Source organism: Maylandia zebra, linkage group LG3, assembly GCF_041146795.1.
Source record: "Maylandia zebra isolate NMK-2024a linkage group LG3, Mzebra_GT3a, whole genome shotgun sequence".
NCBI classification, from domain to species: domain Eukaryota; kingdom Metazoa; phylum Chordata; class Actinopteri; order Cichliformes; family Cichlidae; genus Maylandia; species Maylandia zebra.
Window position 1 is genome coordinate 19,451,040 of NC_135169.1, and position 21,151 is coordinate 19,472,190.

General features: G+C 39.7%; 3 protein-coding genes across 3 annotated transcripts in view; 1 reads left to right on the plus strand and 2 right to left on the minus strand.

Moving 5' to 3' along the window:
* The window catches only part of LOC112432939 (uncharacterized), a 112,951-nt gene that overhangs the window by 53,428 nt on the left and 38,372 nt on the right, over positions 1 to 21,151 (minus strand). The window lies entirely within an intron of this gene.
* Positions 864 to 12,588, minus strand: LOC143416686 (butyrophilin subfamily 1 member A1-like). The gene is made up of 4 exons (XM_076882148.1): positions 12,486 to 12,588; positions 2,579 to 2,917; positions 2,202 to 2,483; positions 864 to 1,006 (listed from the first exon to the last, which is right to left on the minus strand). Exons 1-4 carry the CDS (start codon positions 12,586 to 12,588, stop codon positions 864 to 866), a joined length of 867 nt encoding a protein of 288 aa, XP_076738263.1.
* On the plus strand, positions 19,532 to 21,150 carry LOC112431330 (tripartite motif-containing protein 16-like). The gene has a single exon (XM_076880648.1). The coding sequence runs from the start codon at positions 19,663 to 19,665 to the stop codon at positions 21,148 to 21,150; it is 1,488 nt and encodes a 495-aa protein (XP_076736763.1). The 5' UTR covers positions 19,532 to 19,662.

Sequence of the window (21,151 nt, forward strand, 5' to 3'; positions counted from 1 at the left end):
GCATTTGAATAAAGCACCAAATCCACACTTTAAGCTTAAATTTCAAAACTTACATTTAACTACTGATTTTATCTACTGTTCTGATTTTATCTGTTTTGATTTTATATACTGTTTTGTTTGTTTGTTTGTTTGTTTGTTTGTTTGTTTGTTTGTTTGTTTGTTTGTTTGTTAATTAGTTAGTTAGTTTGTTTGCTTGTTTTAATCAATTTTAAATCATGCTTTTTATTTGTTTTTGTTTCTAATGTCTCTGTAAAGCACTTTGAATCACCTTGTTGTTGAATTGTGCGATACAAATAAACTTGCCTTGCCTTACAGGTTCGTGTGAGTTATGTTTGTTAACAGTTATGTCCTGCTGCTGCTCGCTCCTCTCTCCTTCACTCTTGCCGACTGTTTAAGATCCTAAATGATATTTGATTCTCTGCTGCTTGGTATTTCTACTTGTTAATTGTTTATGAATTACACATGATTCGTGGACAGATCTACAAGCAGCAACAATCACAACTGGTTGTAGAAAAAAAAAGGTTTCAAGTGCAAAACCAACTTGTTTTGATGCGCACAAAAAATGACCAGCATATCACACAGGGAGAAGTGGTACGATTATATAAACACTAAGAAAATAAATTCAGTCAAATTAGAGAATAGAGCACTGATTTTAAAACATCAGAAATCAACAAAGTGATATACAAAACACTGAAATGCAAAACAATATAAACAACAATAAATACAAGGTGAGAAGACATCACTCATTCAAAGTTAAAAGCAAAGGAATAAAAAATGATTTTTTAACTATTTTATAAAACAGGCAGTGAGGGGTCATCTTAACAGGGTCAGGAGCCATAACTGAAAAAGTCATTCCTGGTCATTCAGTCAAATCTTTGAAACGACTCGTACCACCTTTTCTCACTTTCCAGCAGTCCCTGTGTTGATGTTACCGTCTGGTTGTTATCAAAGAGAGTTATGTCATTATTTTCTTCTTCTGTCTGTTCACTTCCATCGTTCATGTGGTCTACAAATACAGATAAATGACACAGTTACCATTCATATAAATATTTACTACACTTGGATTTTGTTTGCTGTAATCTGGGAATTAAGTGTAAATAGCTTTTTAATAATAATCATAAATATGATTAAGAGAAAAAAACATGAGTAAGAGAAAAGTAAAACAGTATTATTTCATTTTTACTGAAATAAAAAACACATGTCTGAAACTATAATGAAGTTCTGAGTCAGTTTTAAATATAGTCCTTGATGGGTCTGCCAGGGGCTCCTCTTCAGTCATTTTTCCTTTTGTTTTTAAATCCTTATATGAGGTTTTCCTAGTATTGTAAAATATGTTGACTAGATGATTTTTAAATTTGAAAACACAGATCAGCATTAGTTTAAATCACAAAAATGAATCATCGATACTTAAATTTTACCTTCAAAGTTTAAAGGGTTGAAAGGTTATCCCAGTATTTTCAGTACAGAAGAAATCCCCATGAAACATTAAGGTTCTAAGTATGAGCTGACACATGAGGATACTGACAGTGTAGTGTCACAGAAACTGGATGTTCTCATATAAAGTTTGATAAAGTGAGTTTGATAAAGTGAGTAAAAGGAAAATCTAATCTTACATAAAAACAAAATTGTCCAGCAAATATACATAACCACTACAGCATGAATGATACAGTGAACAGTGGATATAATATGCATGGTTATATTGTCTGACAAGATAAAAAGTAAAAACAAAATCTAAAACTGGTCATGAATAGATCAAAAATCAAGCAATACAGAGATTTTTTTCCCTTACATGTGAGTTATTATTACCTGGAACATCTATGTGTGTCTCTGTGCTCTGTTTGGTGTTCCTCTGTTCCCCTGTATCAAATGACATATAAATTTACTCCTACAGTGTATTGATTTCTTATTGCAGATAACATTGACAATAAAAAAAAGAATTTCTGACTCACCACTTTGCTTCTCCTTCAGTTTCCATGTAACAAACATCACTATAATACACATCAAGAAAGCTGCTCCAACGCCGATACAGCTAATTAATGTAGAGTCACTGATGTGTTCACCTTAAAGGACAAAACAAACCATCATACACTGGATTAGAGGAAGTGTGTGTGATTTTACCACTAGAGGGAAAAATGAAAGTGACAAACATTTTAAAGTCAAAATAATGGAATAGATTGTTTCTGAATGTGAGTCATTATTACCTGGAACATGTATGTGTGTCTCTCTGCTCTGGTTGGTGTTCCTCTGTTGGACTCTGCAGGTGATGTTGTTGCTGTGTCTGTTCTCCACGGTCACTCTGCTGCTGACAGTATAGAGGTCATCAGGACCTCTGAGGGTCTCTGTAGGTCCAGCAGAGAGGAGGTTTCCATCACCGTCCAACCACAGCAGCTCAGGCTCTGGATACCAGCCTGCAGACTCACACTGTAACACCATCCTGCTGCTGATATTTGACATCACCTTTATGACGGGTGTAGATGCTGACCCTGATAAGAGCAAAGAAGGCATTGCTAACTCTTTTCCACCTATCATACAGCTTCTTTATACTTTAAATCCGGTTTATTTAAATGTTTTGACTCACCAACAGTGAGAACAATGGAAGCTTCTTCACGTATCCAGGGAATGGAGCATCTGTACGTTCCTTCATCAGAGAGTTTGACATTGAATATTTTAAGCGAGACATTTCCTTTGATCAGTTCATCCACAAATACTCGTGTACGAAAGTGATAAGATGGGTTTTGGTTCTCAAACACCAGCCGTCCATCTTTATGAAGATGGACGACATCTGGGTCCACACCAGGTTTGATCCAGTTCACAGTCTCAGCGTTAGTATCAACAGCAAATTTAAGCTGACATGGAAGAACAACATCATCACCCAGCATGGCTACAACCTGAGATGGACACACCAGATGAGATTTTCCTGCAAGGTAACATAAGAAAACAGTAGAAGTAGACGATATTTTTGTGTAAATAAAAAAAAATAAAATAACAACAACAACAACACAAAAAAGGAGATTCCCTCGGCTGTTTGTTAAAGTCTTGTTTCCTGTCTGGGATCATGTGGACAAAATGATAGATTACATGTTCATTTCGATTGCAGTGGAAATCATATGACATTTCCATACAGCAACAAACATTTTATTAAGTATGCTGGGATGATGAGAATAACGGCATTGTTTTTTCAGTAACTAGTAATCTAACTAATTAATATTTCTATCATTTCAACGCACTTACCGTTACTAACAAGAAAATGTGGTGCGGGCCTGTATGAGAAACACAATAAAATTGGGGGATGCCGGCTCATGCAACAAAAACCAGTAAGTAGGTGTACAGCATACAGGAGGTTATTATGTACAGGTTGGTAAGTTGTCTTGTGACAACTGACGAACTGAAACAAACGAGCGTGCTGTGTGTGCAACAGCGCGACAAACATTACCTGTCTTTTTATTAACTGCACAAGTAGTGCTGGTCATAGCTGCTGGCTACCTGTGTAAGGCTGTCATGGGTCTGTAGCTCTGTCACCGTTTTAGGGAACATATTTGGATTTAAAGTTAGTTACAGGACTTACCCTTTTTTCTGGAGGGCTTATATTTCACTAAAAACTCATAAACATAAAAACTAAATATGCGTGTATATGCATTATCTAGATATGCTATCTAAGGAGATGAGGAGGAAACCGTGACAAAAGGAGCATACCAGTTGTTGTATTGCAGAGGTATTCAAGTATAAAAACAATAATAAACGCAATTTTTTGGTTATATAATATATATTTCTATCATTAATTTATTATGGATTAGGTGCAAGAGTTGTTAAGTGTGGATAATTAAATAATAGTTTAATGCCATAGCAAATTGCACCTTGTTCTCAGATGGACAGCAAGTGGAGAGTGCTAGATGAGATGAAGAGATGGAAGGAGGAAGAGAGGTGATTCACAGGCAGAGCCTAGTTTATTTTTCTATTTTGTTGCCTTATGGTTCCAAACACTGTCACCAATCTGTGCATTTAATTATTATCTCACAACACGTGTTTAAGTCTTGAATATATCACAAGGACAGAGTCAAGGGGAAGTTAATTTGTCTGTACTCGTGGTTACAGGAAACTTGCTGTAACCTGACACACTGTCTCCTCCTTATTGAAGACAAACAGATGGTTTCTAAACTATATGTGAGCATTGTAAAAAGTCACATTGGAAACATTTTTAATACGTCAAAGTGAATCAATGCCTAAAATATAATCATCAGTTAAAGAGAATTATGTAAGACTCAAGAAGAGTTTGGTAGAAACAGATTTTATTTACCTTTGACTAAAACGAAACAGAGGATAAGAATCCACAAGGAAACAGAGTAAGAAGCCCACGATGCACACAGAGGATGGATGAGAACAAAGTCACGGTCTGAAGAGTGAAACATCTTGATTTGGTTGGTTTCTGTGTCCTCTTCACACTCAGCCTGCAAAGAGTTAGTAACTCCATTAAATCTCAACATACAGACTGAAATGTTAATTTTTTGATAAGACCACTTTTTCTTTGATTAAACAATCATACTTGATTTCTACTTAAAATAAACCTCAATAGTCTATAATCTACACAGCTGCTAATGTGACTAAAAGTGATTCTAAATGTTATGGCCCTAGCAGGACCTCTTCTTGAAATTGCCCTTATGGGAGTGTGGTCTCTCTCCGCCTCCTCCTCTCTTGCTCCACCCTCCCTGTCACTCTTCTCTCTCCCCAGGACACAGCTGCTGTTCATTGGCCTCATTTACTACCTGGGCCCAGTCAGCAATCACCTCTCTGAGGTCATATAAGCTGGGGATGAACTGGATGTGGGAGGGTGGTTTTCTCTGGTGTCTCCAGATTGTGTCCTAGGTGTCGGAAGAGATCCTATCATGTGGAGTTGTAGAAGCATGGGGGAGTGTTGCTGCTTAATGTGAGTAGTGTGGGCTTGTGGGCCTGAGCAGCAGTAAAGCTACCTGCTGCTAGTAACAGGGTGGGCCTGTGGGCCCCTGGAAGTTCCTCCTCGTGGTGTGTGTCCCATTGTTCAGACGTACTCATGACAGTGATGGAATGAGAACAAGCAGAAAAGGGTGTGAGAGAAACACTAAAAAGCTCTGCATGACAATGTGCATGCTTCAGGTGGTTTTTGTCAATAAAACTTGTCAATCAGCAGAAACAATAAGCAACGGCATTCAAAGGATTAAGGAAGTGTTCTGCTCAGTATTTCAAACATTTCCAAGTGTCACTTGAGGCTGAGAGTGACACTTGGGAGTGACATCTTCATTTTTACAAAATATGTTTTATGATACTCTGTCCTTTATCAGAATATGCACAGCAATAGTCGCCTCAAGGCTCTTTATATTTTAAGGTAAAGAGCCTACAATAACCGGTTTGGGTGAGGGGAGGAAGACTGGACAAAGACACACTATGGAAGAGAGCCAGGGATTAATAATACATAATAATCAGATGCAGAGAGGCGTATATGCACATGGTGGGTGTAAGAGGTGACACTCAATGCATCATGGCAATACCCTATAATGCAATGAGTGTTTCTTTTTGATTCCCCAGCAGGAGTCAGCTGCCCTTTTGCTTTTGAAGCTCGCTCGTTTTTTGTTTGGTTGTTGTGTTCTTTGTTGTTGCAACCTTTTTCTTTTTCTTGTGGTGTTGGAAAAACGGCGTTGCTGGCTGGACCTTAAGATTATCTATAATAAAAAATATTTTATTTACTAAAAACCTCTGACTGTTTTCCTTCCATTCCGTTCTGGACCCATTTGTTACCAGCCCCCACACACACCCCTAGACCTTCATTGTGGGAACATTACGCTGTTTACCTTGAAAGCGGAAGAGCGAGTTTAAAGACACGACACAGATCAGTACAAGAACATAATGACTGTAGGACGGAGCTTTGACTCTGGTACCAACCTGCAGTTTGTTGTTGAACTACTCCCCCCATGTGACTGCTACTGGGATTTGAGTAAATGTGAGACTGGGTGGTGTCTGCATTTCCTCTTTTATTGCATCAGTTGATGTGCAATGTCATGACAAACTATTTAGTTTAGCAGAGGAAGTCATGACCACTTGATGAGTTTTTATTCCAATTCTGCTTTGTTTAGTTTTTTAGTCTCAAAGGTTTGTGGTTTGTAAAACACTCTTGGGTAATTTAACCCAAATGGCTTTTACTTAGGTGGTTGGGCTGCTGCCCCGCGACCCTGGATAAGCAGAAGAAGATGGATGGATAATTAAAAACTGCCTCTTCTTTCAATGAGTAGTGACATCATCCTCACCCATCACATATATATTGTAAAAACAAAAGTTGTAAAACACATCCATTAATTTCAAGCAACCTATTTCAATAATTTAAAAAAAAACTCCCTTTTAACAGGAAGAAATTTAAGTTTTAGAATTTATATTCAGTGTTAACTGTAACTAGGCTCAACGTTTAAATATCTTATTTTAATAAACAACACTGTCATATGCAAAAATAGGGTGGAAATGTAACACAGTGTTAATTTGGTTATCTGATATTGTGTGATTTTCAGTATATATGTATATATCTATATTGGGTGTTCAGTTATAAAATGTTCTTCAATGATTTTGAGTTTTTTTTATTGCTATTGGTTTGCGGCTGCTTTGCAACAGTCGACTGTGGTAGTACATCCTAGCGGGAGGGGCTATGAGCTCACATGGCTTGTAGCTGTGCCAGAGAGCAAGCTTGGGTGAGCTAGTGGGGAATATCTCCTGCAGTAGCCTTAAAAGAAGACTATTGTTCATTCTCCTGCCAGATGCCTCGCTGCTGTGCTGCCTTACTGCTGTGCTGTCTCATTGACGTGCTGTCTCGCTGTTGCCATTAAAGGATTGGCGGCTGCCATTCATCCATCCATCTGGACCTCAATTATTTGGACCGAAGTACTCACAAACACGCCTGCACTCAGTGCCATACACTCTCTTTATTTTGCTGGCCAGCTAACACCATTGGGTTTTTTTTTTTTGGGGGGGGGGGGGGGGTTGCATTCACAAAGACTATCCAAAGACATTTTGGTTATTGTCAAATAGACACTCTCTGATTATGGACTGAGGAGGTTGTGGTGTTACAACCCCAGGACTGAGAAAGAGACTCTTTACATAATATATTCACTTGTCGCCTGGTTAGAAGTGGCCATTGATGAAAATATTTTTTTTTTCTTCTTCTTTTTGTCTTTGTTTACATTGTATCCCAGGGAAGTTTTAAGTTGTTCAGGTTGAAACACTAGAGTCGGTTAAGTTTCCTTTGATGTATCAGTGTCAAGCTAATGTTTAAGAGGGTATGTTAAGGACGTATGTGATCCAGTCCATCAATCCTTTAAAGTGCTGGACACAGATGGTGCCATCAGACCCTAAATAAATTGTCCTCTGCTGTTATCCATATTGCTTCACTCATTCTTTGATGAGTAGACATATTGGTTACAGAAATAGGGGTTGCAAGAGATCATTTTTCCACACATGATCATTCCATTCTTTCTACATCCGCTCCTGTGCAGAACAAACCTGATGTCTTAATGATGAATTTAACCAAACACCTCTAAACTTTCAGGATTTTTTTTTCCTGAATAGTGTTAACTAAAAAAACTAAAAAATCGTGTTAATTGAAGATTTTTACAATTCAACACAGACAGGTTAATACTCAGTTTAATCTTAGAATTATGTTTTGCAAATTCAGTAAACCTGCTTCATCTTCTGTCATTTCAGACAGCTGGGCTCTTGAGTTTGTGCCAATGAGTCATTTTCAAAGGAGAAACTGAAACGATTCATATGAGTTGACTCCACCCACTCTGTAAATAGCAGACTTATCAGCAGCAGTCTGTGGGGATGTAGGTGTCATGACAGAAAGAAAGTGTTTTATCTTTATTTGGCAAATACAATAAAGAAAGGTGTTTAATGGTGGATCATTAAACACTCACCAGGAACATCGATCAGCTCATCCCAAACTAAACACTAATATCCAAATAATTAGGTTACACTTATTTTTCTAAAGAAGCATCGGATACAGTGTTCACTTGTTTAAATGATCATCTTTAACTGAGATTACGTTATGATCTTTTATTTTGAAATTAAGCTGATTCATATCAGTGTAACTTAAGCACATGACTAAAACTGAAAGCTCAGAGTTTCTTTTAAGTCACCTTGATGAGACAAAGTCCTGCTTTAAGTGCAGGTCTCTGCATGATTCCAAGAACAGTTCTTTATAAACATAAATACAGGTTTTCTCACACTTTGTTTCTGAGCTTTTAACAACTGTTAAAGACATTTGTCATCTTGTATGTGCTCATGGACAAAGAAAAAAAAGACTGATTTTATTCAGTTTATTCAGTAAGATGTAGAAAGAAATTCCAGATAAAAAGAAAAAAACAAGCAAATAAAACAAGACCACAGACTCTGACACAGTGATCCAAACTGTCGCTGTCAAAGTGAAATGAGACGCTGGAGCCGAGCAGGAAACGAACTGAAACAAGGATTAACGAGTCACTGCAGGTTTCTGACATTCCTTCATCTATTTATCAGATAAACACTGACCTTGAAGGACACAGCGACAGCTGACCTTGATTGCACCACAACAAACACATTAATGTGTTCTCACTTTCTCAAGCACACTAACATCACTTTAATGTATCATGATTTTTGTTTTTTTTATATATATATATAGTTTTTTATATATTTTATATATTGTTATCTATTTTTGTCATTCTCCAGGTCTGACTTGCCATTTCTGTCTTTCTGTCCTCCTCAAGCTCTCCCTCCGCCATCTGTGTGTGTGTGCACATTCTGATGTTCTCGTCTTTGTGCAATGTCAGGACTTTGAGTTCAGTTTCTGGTCTGCATGTTCCTGCCTTTGATGATCTTGTCAAGAGCCACTATGTAGGAGAGTATCTAAGTTGCAGTCAGTGCTGGATTGTTGTGATGTCCCTATGATGTACTCTATGTGGCGATTACCTACCTGTGTTCTCCTATGCAGCAGAGCTGGAGGGAGCTCAGAAGCTCTTTCGGAGAAGCTGTGGAGCGAGTGCTTTTGTGTGTGGAGCATCGCACTGAGAGCTGGGATTACACTTCTGTGGACGTCATGTTTTTGGAACGATTGTTTTTGCACCATTTTCACAGTAAATAATTCACTGTCTCTGCTAAAGAAGTCCTGCAATTGAGTCCTGCTTTTCTGCAAAGTGGCAAACCCTTTAGTGCACTTTTCTGATGCCTTTTTTAAAATACAGTATATTTTAGTATTTCTTACCATTATGCTGTGGTCACGGTTTTGCCAGATTAATGAGCTTAAATTTAATTTATACTGTAAAGTGACTGAAGCCAGATGCACTATACTGACTAAAAGTCATCATTAACATCACATCACTGCATTAGGAATGCACTAGTGTTTGCATAGGTGACATTATTATCATTGCTGTCAGCTCACAGACACATACTCAGTAGCACATGTTCATTATGCAACACTACTTGAATCTCAGTGACTCAATACTTCTAACCAGAGCTCATCAACTGGCACGGCAGTCTCAGTCATGGTGGCCACACTCAGTACCACACAAATCATATTACAAATGAACAATAAGTGTTATAACACTGTAACTCTACACATGAAGGTCAGAGTGAACCACGAGTCTAGTGCCCTCTGCCCTTCAGCACTACAAGATTTTCCTTTGACTAGAAAAAGCTAGCTCTCTGGCTCTGATTGACAGAGTGCAGAACAAACCCGATGACTCTGAAGCTTAAAATCAACCAAACACCTCCAAAAGTAGTTTATACCTTTTTTTCCCTAAAGAATCAGCAAATACAATGTTCAGTAAATTAAATTATCATCTTTAACTAAGATTTGATTGGTCAGTAAGGTTAAGTTATGATCTTTCATTTTGAAGTTAACTTAATACTGAAAGTTCAGAGTTTCAAGTCAAGTCTTGCTCCAAAAACAGTTCCTTACAAAAATAGATGCAGCTTTTCTCACGCTTTGCTTCTAAATTTGGTGCTTTCTGGGAACTTTGTGACGACTAACAGAGACATTTGTTTCACCACATTTTTTAGTGCTTTGTTAGAAGGTTCGTGTCTGTTGGGTTCTCTGACACAAAAACAAAAATACAAACAAATAAAAGAAGACTCACCACAGATGAAGATCCCAGACTCTGACACAGTGATCCAAACTGTCACTGTCAAAGTGAAGTTAGACGCTGGAGCTGAGCAGGTAAGACTGAGACAAGGATTAATGTGTCACTGCAAAAGAGAAATTCTGGTCTGATGAGTTTCTAAAGGTCATTGCTGCACATTTATTGGTTTATCAGTAAACACTGAGCACTTCAAACACAAGGACAGCTTCACCTATTGCATCAGGTCAGGACAGATCATGTGTAAACCAAAGAGGAGCTCAAAATGGTTTCAACAGAAAAACATTAAAACTTAAAAAAGAGTGTGCTGTGTAACTCTTTCAACATTTAGAAAGAGTTAATAGTCATTTAGAAAGTACGGTAACAAGATTTAAAATATCATGTCACATTAGACCTCTGACTTTGCCCTAAGGTCAATAGTTCAACCTGTAAGTCAAAGTGATGATAAGTCTCATGTCGCTATGCATTCATTACAGAATAATGATAGAAGAAAAGACAATCACTGATTATGATACACATGTTGTCCAACATGATGGATGTACTGACATACTGTCACAGCCAGGCTCAACCTGAAGAGCAACGAGAGACGGGAAGAGGCTCAAACTCAGAAAACAACAATTTATTTACAGAAACAGAAACATCTGTTTATGAATTAGTCAGCTGTCTGATTCAGCTGAAAGGCAAACATCAGCTCTCAGAATTAAGTTATTCGTTGGTGAGTCGGTCCTCATCAACATCAGCAGCTGAAGTTCATTCAGCAGACAGATGTGACAGAACAGCTGAACATAATCAGCAGCTGTTTTTAAACATGTGAAAAATAAAATCATAATTCTGAAATGATACAGACATCATGAACATCTCTTCAGTATATTATGAACACACGGTTACCATAAAACAATCTACAGCAAAAAATATAAATAATCAAAGTGCTGATGTGTGAAGCAGATCTTGGTTTAGGAGATCGCTGCCATCTACTGGCTGGTCTGCAGTAATGCTGTTTGATGAGACCTTTTTTTATGTGCTGTCAGTTTCTGCTGCACCACACACAGGAAGTGTTTCATCCATCAGTCGTATCAACATTGGTCTCCTTCAGACTCAGAGAAACTTTTCATTTGTTCTTGATCACATGATGTAAAGTCTTCCTGACACAGAATCAACAAATTTGATAACTTTATAATATAAAGGTAAAAGCTAGGGGGTCCAAAGGAGGTCCAAAAGAACACCCAAGTTACGTACTGTATCAGAGAGGGAGGTAGCAAAGGGCCCAAATATATTGGCTAATTGTCCCCAAGGGATGTGTCTCAAAGACAATAATTTCTGTTTTCTTTTCATTTAGAAAAAGGGAGTTACTCGATAACCAGCCTTTAACCTCCCTCATACAATCGAGAAAGCAGCGTAGTGAAGACGGGGTATCGTCGGTCAAACAAAAACAGATTTGAATATCATGAAGGAATGGGCAGCACGGTGGCACGGTGGTTAGCACTGTTGCCGCACAGCAAGAAGGTCCTGAGTTCAATTCCAACATCAGGCTGGGGTCTTTCTGTGTGGAGTTTGCATGTTCTCCCCGTGTTTGCGTGGGTTCCCTCCGGGTACTCCGGCTTCCTCCCACCGTCCAAAGACATGCAGCTTGTGGGGATAGGTTAATTGGATAATCCAAATTGTCACTAGGTGTGAATGTGCGAATGAATGTGAGTGTGAATGGTTGTCTGTCCCTGTATGTTTGCCCTGCGACAGCCTGGCGACCTGTCCAGGGTGTACCCCGCCTCTCGCCCTATGACAGCTGGGATAGGCTCCAGCGCCCCCCGCGACCCTGAAAAAGGATAAGCGGAAGCGAATGGATGGATGGATCATGAATGAATGAATGACTCAAGGCTTTACTGGCCACATGCAGGTTGCCCCGCAGTGGAATAGAACACATGTGTCCTTAGTTCAGCTGAGACAGTGTCCTCCGCCCTATATCAGCCTAAGTAAACAGTCTGCCAACCCAAGTGGCCTTGCATGGAATGGGAAGAACAGTCGTTATCAGGGTGTTTTTGTTCGGCTCAGCCTTGACCCCACAGCTGGCGCCGAGGAGGTATCTGCATTATGATGTTGATGTTGTTGATTTTTCTTTTATGCGAGCAGCTCAGGAGAATTTCAAAGCTGTTCTTTAACACTCCGACACTGGTCTCTCAATCTCCCATTGGAGAAACGCGAGCCTCCCCATGATGGTATCAAACTTCCGTTCCGTGGTGTTGTCATTCTTTTGCTCAGAGAGCCGATTCTGAGAACTCACAACTGCAGTGAGCTGTTCTCTGATGTGATCCAACTTTCGCTCAAAGGTGTCATTTTGAGCAGGCCTCTCCTTGATGTAACCCAGTATACGCTCGGAGGTGTTATTTTGAGTCTTCATGGCAGCTGTAAGTGTCTCCAAGGTCTTAACCATGCTGCTTTTGAGCCCGTTCTGAGAAGTCGCGCCTCGTCCCATCGTTTCAATCCCCCTGGCAGCCTTGGGGGGGTTTGAACAGCTGGTTCTGCTGTCTTAATTCTCCAATAAGCCAGGGCCAAGCCAGCTCCGATCAGCAAGAACCCTGTTATCATGGCTCCAAATAGGTAGATATCTTCAGCGTCCTCGATCGACAGTCCCGCCAGGCACACGATCCTCCATTTCTGTCACCCGTCCATCGTGTATCCGGCAAGGAAAGTCCCTCCAGGGCACTCGGGCTCTCCTGAGCCCAGACTTCTCGTTGAGAAAAGGGTGTCAATAGCATTCAGAGACCAGTTGATCAAATCCATAATTCTCTTTTAGGTTTTAGAGAACGACTCTGAGAGACTGTTCCAGGGAAAGTAATGCACACGAGACAGGACAAGGAGACAAGAGGCTAAGGAAGGAAGATAAGGGGAAGGAGGAGAGGAAAAAAGTGCGACTGCCTTCGCCGAGAGCCAAAGAGAAGACATCAGCATAAAGATGAAAAGAAATGTTATATTTGTCAAATATAGTCAAATATAGTATCAAAAAAGTACATATTCACATCAAATGTCTACTGAGAACACACTAAAAACGATTTCACAAAGAAAACTGCCTTTTTTTGGAATGAAGCAAATAAAATTTCAAGTAGTGGCATTTTCTTTGTTCTTTTTTCTCATTTATATATAAAAGGGTAGCATGTACAATGAGAACATAGGGCCAAGAACAGACCCCTGGGGCACACCACAACGAAAAGGGGTAACAGAGGAAGAGTAGTTCCCCATTGTAACAGAAAAGAACCTTTCCAAAAGATACGATTTAAACCATTCAAGGGCGTTCCCTTTAATGCCTACTAAGTATTCTAGTCTTGTTAGAAGAACGCTGTGGTCCACTACATCAAAGGCTGAAGACAAATCCAGTAAAACCAAGACCACAGGGCGCCCTGAATCCACAATTAAAAGGTCATTAAAAACTCTCAGCAGAGCAGTTTCTGTACTATGATGTGGTTTACTCCCAGACTGAAATCTGTTGCTAATGTGATTAGCATCTAGATAGGCCTGTAATTGCTGAAGAACTACTTTTTCTAAAATTGTTGCTATAAAATGTAATTTAGAGATCGGCCTATAATTTGCAAAGTCTTTGTGGTTAAGGTCTCTTTTCTTAATGACATGTTGCACAACCGCATGTTTAAAAGCAGTCGGAATGCAACCCGATAGCAATGATGAGCGCCAGCGCCGTCTTAGAGTTGTTGTTATTGACTGTGTGCACATCTTCAATGTTCATGCACTAACCCTGTATCAGTATTTAGTCAAACGTGTTGAGTTTGATGAGCAGCTCACAGCTGGAGTTCTGTGTGTTCAGTCTGAAGGTTTCAGGTAAACTTCACATCTGCTTCTTCCTCCTCAACAATTCATCTTTACAGTCTGATCTGCAGCTTCAAGGACCTCTCTGCTCGTGACTCTGTGCTGGTTTCATTAACATTTAGACCTTCTTCTTCCTGCAGTTATTACTGAGTGACAGTAGGGGGCAGCAAATGTGACTGCAGGTGTTAGTTGGTGGTGAAAGTGCTGATTTGTTTGCACTGTAATAGTTCATCAGACCTGCTTGTTAACTTCATGCTGATACAATTTATTTTTACAAACTAACATTTAGTTAAATGTTGGATCATCAGTTGTGATCAGCGTGATTCTTACCTCTGACAGGTCATAAATGTGAGTGTAGACTGAGAGGATGACAGCTTTTTATAATATTTTGGGCTGTATATTGTGCTGTAGTTATGATAAGATTATAAAGCTGCACATCTTCTCTTAGCAGCAGAAATTTGTCTTCTGACCCTTTCTTTTTCTTCCCCCAAGTTCAGTTTCTTAGAAAACAGTTTATTTAAAGATACAGTAAAATGCTAATTCTTTAAATGGCACCACATCTCCATGTTGAATCACTTAACCCAGAGCTTTCATACTGAGTTGTTGTCACAGCTGTGTGGAGTGCACAAATCCAGGCAACAGAGCAGAAGTATTTTATAAAGAGAATAAAAGAGAACATAGCAGAATTATACACAAAAATACAAACAACTGCAGGTGAGAGCAGCTCTATCCTGGGAAAAACTTTGGATTGGGAACACAAACCTGACCAAGATGTTGGAGTCTTTGTGAGAGGACAGTTCTCTGATGAGTTGGCATTGAAAAATCTAAAAAAACAAACAAAATCTAGTTTCTCTCATAAAACACAATTAATAACACAGAATCTGCAGCTGTGGTGATTAATTGTATTCTGAATGTCACAAACTGATGAATCTTTATGTCAGTCAGATTCTTCTCAAAACTCACTTCGCTATCTACTGGATGCAGGTACACCTATTTGGAGCAGCTACTTCTCCAAGTTGCACCAACTATAGCCTCGAGCAAGCTGAAGGAGAATGAGGTTATGATGAAGAAACCATCAAATTCATATAAACTAACTTCTATATCAATGGTGGACTAGCAAGTTTTGGCATGAAAGACAATATATAGAACAGAATATTCTATTTAATATAAAATATATCCTGCACTATATTCTACTTATTGTTTTTCTGTATCACCACTGAAGCATTTGTCATTGGGAAAAAGATTGCAGACTACATTATAAATATTTCGAAAGGCTGTGTTGATCCCACAGATTGTAAAGCAACCATATCTTTGACTGTAAGAGATATAGTATGAAAGGTATGCAGCTGCAGTCAACTGTTTATTTGTTGCCTATTTTATTTTAAAGGTTGTGATTATACCAACAATGCATTTCTAACATGCCTGAATAGTTAGAAGATGAATATATACGACAGCAGTGTTCAGTCCTTCTACTGATGACTGATGACACACAAAGCCTTGTGATGTCCCAATGATAATGAAGAGATGCATTTGTTCCATCTTCTCCACACAAAGAGCAGACTGCATATTTTGGTGCTTCAGTTTTACCTGCTGATTTAGATCTCTGAGTGCAGTTAGCAGGTAAAACTATATTCTACATTAACCTGCTGGTAGTTAAACTATATTAATATTTCAAGTGATCCGAATGCTTGTACAGCAGTGCTGCACCAACTGGATATCGGCACACAATGTCCAACATGCTTTTACATAGATACACATACTGTGATAGACTGGCTCATACGCAGTGAGAAGCAACGGGAGACAAGATGAGGTCATAACTTAGAAAACAGTTTATTTATGATTTACATAATTTACAAGAACATGTTTTTATTATCAAGTAAGTAAAGTACAGTAAGCATGGATGAGTAACAGAGTATGTGTGCACACAAACAGGAACCCCCAGTGCCTACATGTCTTACACTGCACACATTTCTAATGTAGGCATGAACTCACACAAGAAAAAAGTACATTTATAAAAATACATGTATTTCCAAAAATACAAAAACATGTTACATACATGTAATATTATTACATCATATCCCACCATTTAAAATACATATACGCATGCTGTTTGTCAACACGGAGATATAAACACTATTTTAGTGTTTGAGAATAAAATGACAACAATAAATATTTGATTCACTGTAACATAATTAAATGCTTGAAGTTTAACATGTTAAACACATGTCATGAGTTCAGGGCAGCACAATAGTTTCTATGGCTGAGCTGCAGATGAACCTGTAACTTATTTTCTGATCGATGGTTTCAGGTTTGATCTGAAGTCGTTCTTAATGGACTGTTTTTGTTTTTAAATGTAGAGAAATTAAAGTGACGACCAGAACAATGTGATCATCACATTCACATAACTTACACTGTCTCATGTGTTCAATCAATTAAAACGGTTTAAAGAAACAAATCTTAAACATGAAGGAAAAAAAGAAAAAGACTCATTTAGGAATTGTTCAGAGCTTCAGCCTCTCGTGCACTTCCTTCTTCATCTGTCTTCTGCTTCCTGAAACAATAAAACACACGTGTACTTTGATCAACCACACTTAATCTTCCTGGATCATCACAACAGAATAATGTTGTCTGTGCTGAATTTATTAAATTATATTAAATACCCAAAAAATATTTTAATCTAACATGTCTCCAGGTTGTTGGGTTTTTTTGCTTTTTTTTTTTTTTTTTTACTGTTACCTATTTTTAATATTGGGAAGCCAATTTGAAAACACAGTTTTGCAGCAGACAATCCAACCTGTGCTAAAAGAGCTTAAAAAATAACACAAACATCTTTCAGTCTAAAAAAGTAATTTCTCAGGTTTTGGGACTCCGGTGCAACACAGTGACAGTCATTATGCACTAATGGAGAAAAAAATGGAACAGTGGTGAATGTTCACAGACGTGTTCGGCCTACAAAAACTAACCCAAGAGCGCATTAATGACTCATCCAGGAGGTCACAATATCCGACAACAACATGTAAAGAACTGCAGGCCTTTATGATGATCAGCAAGACTCTTAGGAAAATGTTCTGTGGACTAACAAAAGATGAACTTTTTAGGTTTGTTCTGGGGCTGCTTTGCTGCTTCAGGACCTGAAGGACTTTCCAGTCAGCAATGTGATGATTTTATTTTTTAATGTCTGTACTGAATAATGCTACTCTAATTGCTTAACGTGAAACATATTGCCTCTATGTGGATATTAAGAAACTGAAACAATGCTCCACGTGTTACATTACATACGTCTTTAACTCTGGAAAGCACCTTTGCCTCAGGTTTGATAACTAAAGGGTTCATCTTAAAATATGTGCATTATAATTAAAGCTGGGATCATTCATTCTGAATCATTGTCAGACTCTACAACAAGTCATCCAACCATCCTTTTTGAAATTAACATTATATTGAGTAGAGTTAAATTTCGTGCTGTTATTAGAACTACTTTACTAGCTTTATGATCGCAATGTTGCGAGTGGCTGAAGCAACACAGTTACTACAACCTGGAAGAAGCACCGCTCTCACAGCAGTCAGGAGTTCTGACACTTTAAACTGGATACGTTTACATGTTAAACGTCACACAGCCCGTGGAAGCAGCTTTAGTCACATTATAAGATCGATCGTACTAAAAAACTTGTATGCGAAAGAATCAGTGAAAATGTGGATTTATTCACTCGATTTTAAATCGAACATAACCTGGTCCTGGCAGGTCATGTGTTCACCTGCATGTGTTTAATAAACGGGTCAAAAGAGCCTCTGTCACCAAACAGAAAACTAAAGTTTCAAGCTTAACACACTGCACGTTTTTCTCGCTTCGTAGAGGGGATTAATAATGTTAATATTTGTAAGTTGCTATCAAAGGTGCTGGCAAACAGGCTGAAGATGGTGATGGATCAAATTTTACATCCAGGGCAAACTTACTGTGTGCCGGGTCGACAATGTGTCATTAGTTAGAGGTGTTTTGGAAGTCTCCAGTTCACTGGGTTATGATACTGATCTGATTTCTCTGGACCAAGAAAAAGCTTTTGGCTGAGTTGAGCATCGTTACCTCTGGAGTGTGCTAGAAAGGTTTGGTCTCGGCTCTGGTTTAATCGCTAAGATTATGGTTTTGTATGAGGAAATTGAAAGTGTACTGAAAATAAATGGTCATTTGTGGAAACCTTTTAAATTAACTAGAGGCATTAGGCTGGGCTGTCCACTGTCAGGTATGTTATATGCTCTGTCTATCAAACCAGTGTTGCACAATGTGAGGTCATACATTACTGGGTTGGTTTTATCTGATGTCAATATCCATCCATTTGCTTCCGCTTATCCTTTTCAGGGTCGCGGGGGGCACTAGAGCCTATCCCAGCTGTCATAGGGTGAGAGGCGGGGTACACCCTGGACAGGTCGCCAGTCTGTCACAGGGCCAACACACAGAGACAGACAACTATTCACACTCACACCTAGTGACAATTTGGATTATCCAATTAACCTATCCCCACAAACTGCATGTCTTTGGACAGCGGGAGGAAGCCGCAGTAACCGGAGGGAACCCACACAAACTCCACACAGAAAGACCCCGGCCTGATGTTGGAATTGAACTCAGGACCTTCTTGCTGTGCGGCAACAGTGCTAACCACCGTGCCACCGTGCTGCCTCTGATGTCAATATGTCTTTTAGTTTGTCTGCATATGCTGATGATATTATTGTATTTGTTAGGAGTCACCAAGATGTGAATAAGTTGGGAATAATTGTTGGGAACTTTTGCAGATTTTTAGCTGCACAGGTGAATCGGGCTAAGAGTGAGGCTCTGGCGGTGGGTGATTGGCTTACTGGGCTCCCACGACTTCCAGGTGAGCTAAAGTGGTAAAGGGGAGGGTTGAAGTATCTGGGTGTGTACGTGGGAGATGAGGATACAGAATGTAAGAACTGGGAAGGGGTGGTGGAGAAAGTTGGGGGAAAATTGGAAAAGTGGAGGTGGCTGTTGCCCCAAATGTCATAGAGGGAGAGTGTTGATTATAAATAACTTGGCCACTTCTGTTTATGGCATCAATTAGCTTGTATAGAACCCCCTCCTGGTGTGATACATGACCTTCAAGTTTTGTTGGTTTATTTCTTTTGGGACAATCAACACTGGGTACTCCAGGCAGTACTTTTTTTTTGCCCAAGAGGAAGGTGGACAAGGATTGGTTCACCTAGAGAGCAGAACTTTGTGTCTTTCTGTGATTTGAGATCATCACCAAAGTTTCACATTCATTTCCAGCTGAACATTGAATATTTAAAAAGTGCTCTTTTGTGCGTATAACATGTAAAAATTATGAAATAAAAATGTGATGATCTCAAATCACAGAAAGAAAAACACACAAAGTGTGATTTATTTATATAGAAGAAAGGGTTAACAAGCTTAAGTTCAAGTGAGCAGTAAATAAAAGGGTTAAACACACAGTATCGCTCTCTAACTGCTCCTCTTCCTGGAGTGAAGCACAGCCTGATAACCTCCCTCTTCTTCCTGCTCTTAAACACAGCACCTCCTCTCTGTCCATGTGTTTCCTCGTTCCCTCCCCTTCAGATCTGCAGTTTGCCGATGACCAACATGTGGTGACGTGTAAGAGCTGACAGGCTCCATTCACTGCAGAAACATGTTGTTGAGATCAGAGCTCAGACTAGTTTCAGTTATAAGGAAGAGAAACTCACACAGTCACTGACACTGAGAGGAGAAATGGCGCAGAAAGGAGTTCAGCTGGACCAAGAAACCTTCTCTTGTTCCATCTGTTTGGATCTACTGAAGGATCCGGTGACTACAGCCTGTGGACACAGCTACTGCAGGAACTGTATTAAAAGTTTCTGGGATGAAGAGGACAGGAAGGGAATCCACAGCTGCCCTCAGTGCAGGAAGACTTTCACACCGAGGCCTGTCCTGGAGAAAAACACCATGTTAGCAGCTTTAGTGGAGCAGCTGAAGAAGACTGGACTCCAAGCTGCTCCAGCTGATCACTGCTATGCTGGACCTGAAGATGTGGCCTGTGATGTCTGCACTGGGAGGAAGCTGAAAGCCATCAAGTCCTGTCTGGTGTGTCTGATCTCCTACTGTGAGAAACACAAGCTGGTGACCCCCTCCAAGAAGCTCCAGGAGAACATCTGCTCTCGTCATGATGAGGTGATGAAGATTTTCTGTCGTACTGATCAGCAGAGTATCTGTTATCGCTGCACAATGGATGAACATAAAGGCCATGAAACAGTCCCAGCTGCAGCAGAAAGGACTGAGAAGCAGAAGGAGCTCGAGGTGAGACGACTAAACATCCAGCAGAGAATCCAGGAGCGAGAGAAAGATGTGAAGCTGCTTCAACAGGAGGTGGAGGCCATCAATGGCTCTGCTGATAAAGCAGTGGAGGACAGTGAGAAGATGTTCACTGAGCTGATCCGTCTCCTCCAGAAAAGAAGCTCTGATGTGAAGCAGCAGGTCAGATCCCAGCAGGAAACTGAAGTGAGTCGAGTCAAAGAGCTTCAGGAGAAGCTGGAGCAGGAGATCGCTGAGCTGAAGAGGAAAGACGGCGAGCTGGAGCAGCTCTCACACACAGAGGATCACAACCAGTTTCTACACAACTACCCCTCACTGTCAGCACTCAGTGAGTCTACACACTCATCCAGCATCAATATTCGTCCTCTGAGCTACTTTGAGGATGTGACAGCAGCTGTGTCAGAGACCAGAGATAAACTACAGGACATCCTGAGAGAGGAATGGACAAACATCTCACTGACAGTCACTGAAGAGGATGTTTTACTGTCACCAGCAGAGCCAAAGACCAGAGCTGGATTCTTAAAATATTCACATGAAATCACACTGGATCCAAACACAGCAAACAGACGTCTGTTATTATCTGAGGGGAACAGAAAAGTAACATTTATGAATCAGCAACAGTCTTATTCTGATCATCCAGACAGATTCACTGGATGTTATCAGGTCCTGAATAGAGAGAGTCTGAGTGGACGTTGTTACTGGGAGGTGGAGTGGAGAGGGAGAGAAGTTTATGTCGCAGTTGCATACAAGAATATCAGCAGAGCAGGGAGCTCTGATGAATGTGGATTTGGGTGGAATGACAAATCTTGGGTCTTAACTTGTAACACAGAAAATTTTCAATTTTGGCACAACAGCCCGCCGCCTGGTGCTTCACCTCAGCGGGGTCACGTCGCGTCACTCCTGTGGTGAT

What these genes read in the sequence shown, in the direction of transcription:
- LOC143416686 (XM_076882148.1), bottom strand. Translation starts at nt 12,588, where the DNA reads ATGGGACGAGGCGCGACTTCTCAGAACGGGCTCAAAAGCAGCATGGTT. An exon ending in TCAAAATAACACCTCCGAGC is followed by an intron (nt 2,918 to 12,485) that starts GTATACTGGGTT and finishes GTTACCTTGCAG; the next exon opens with GAAAATCTCATCTGGTGTGT. An exon ending in GACACACATACATGTTCCAG is followed by an intron (nt 1,007 to 2,201) that starts GTAATAATGACT and finishes CTGTATTTGTAG; the next exon opens with ACCACATGAACGATGGAAGT.
- LOC112431330 (XM_076880648.1), top strand. Translation starts at nt 19,663, where the DNA reads ATGGCGCAGAAAGGAGTTCAGCTGGACCAAGAAACCTTCTCTTGTTCC.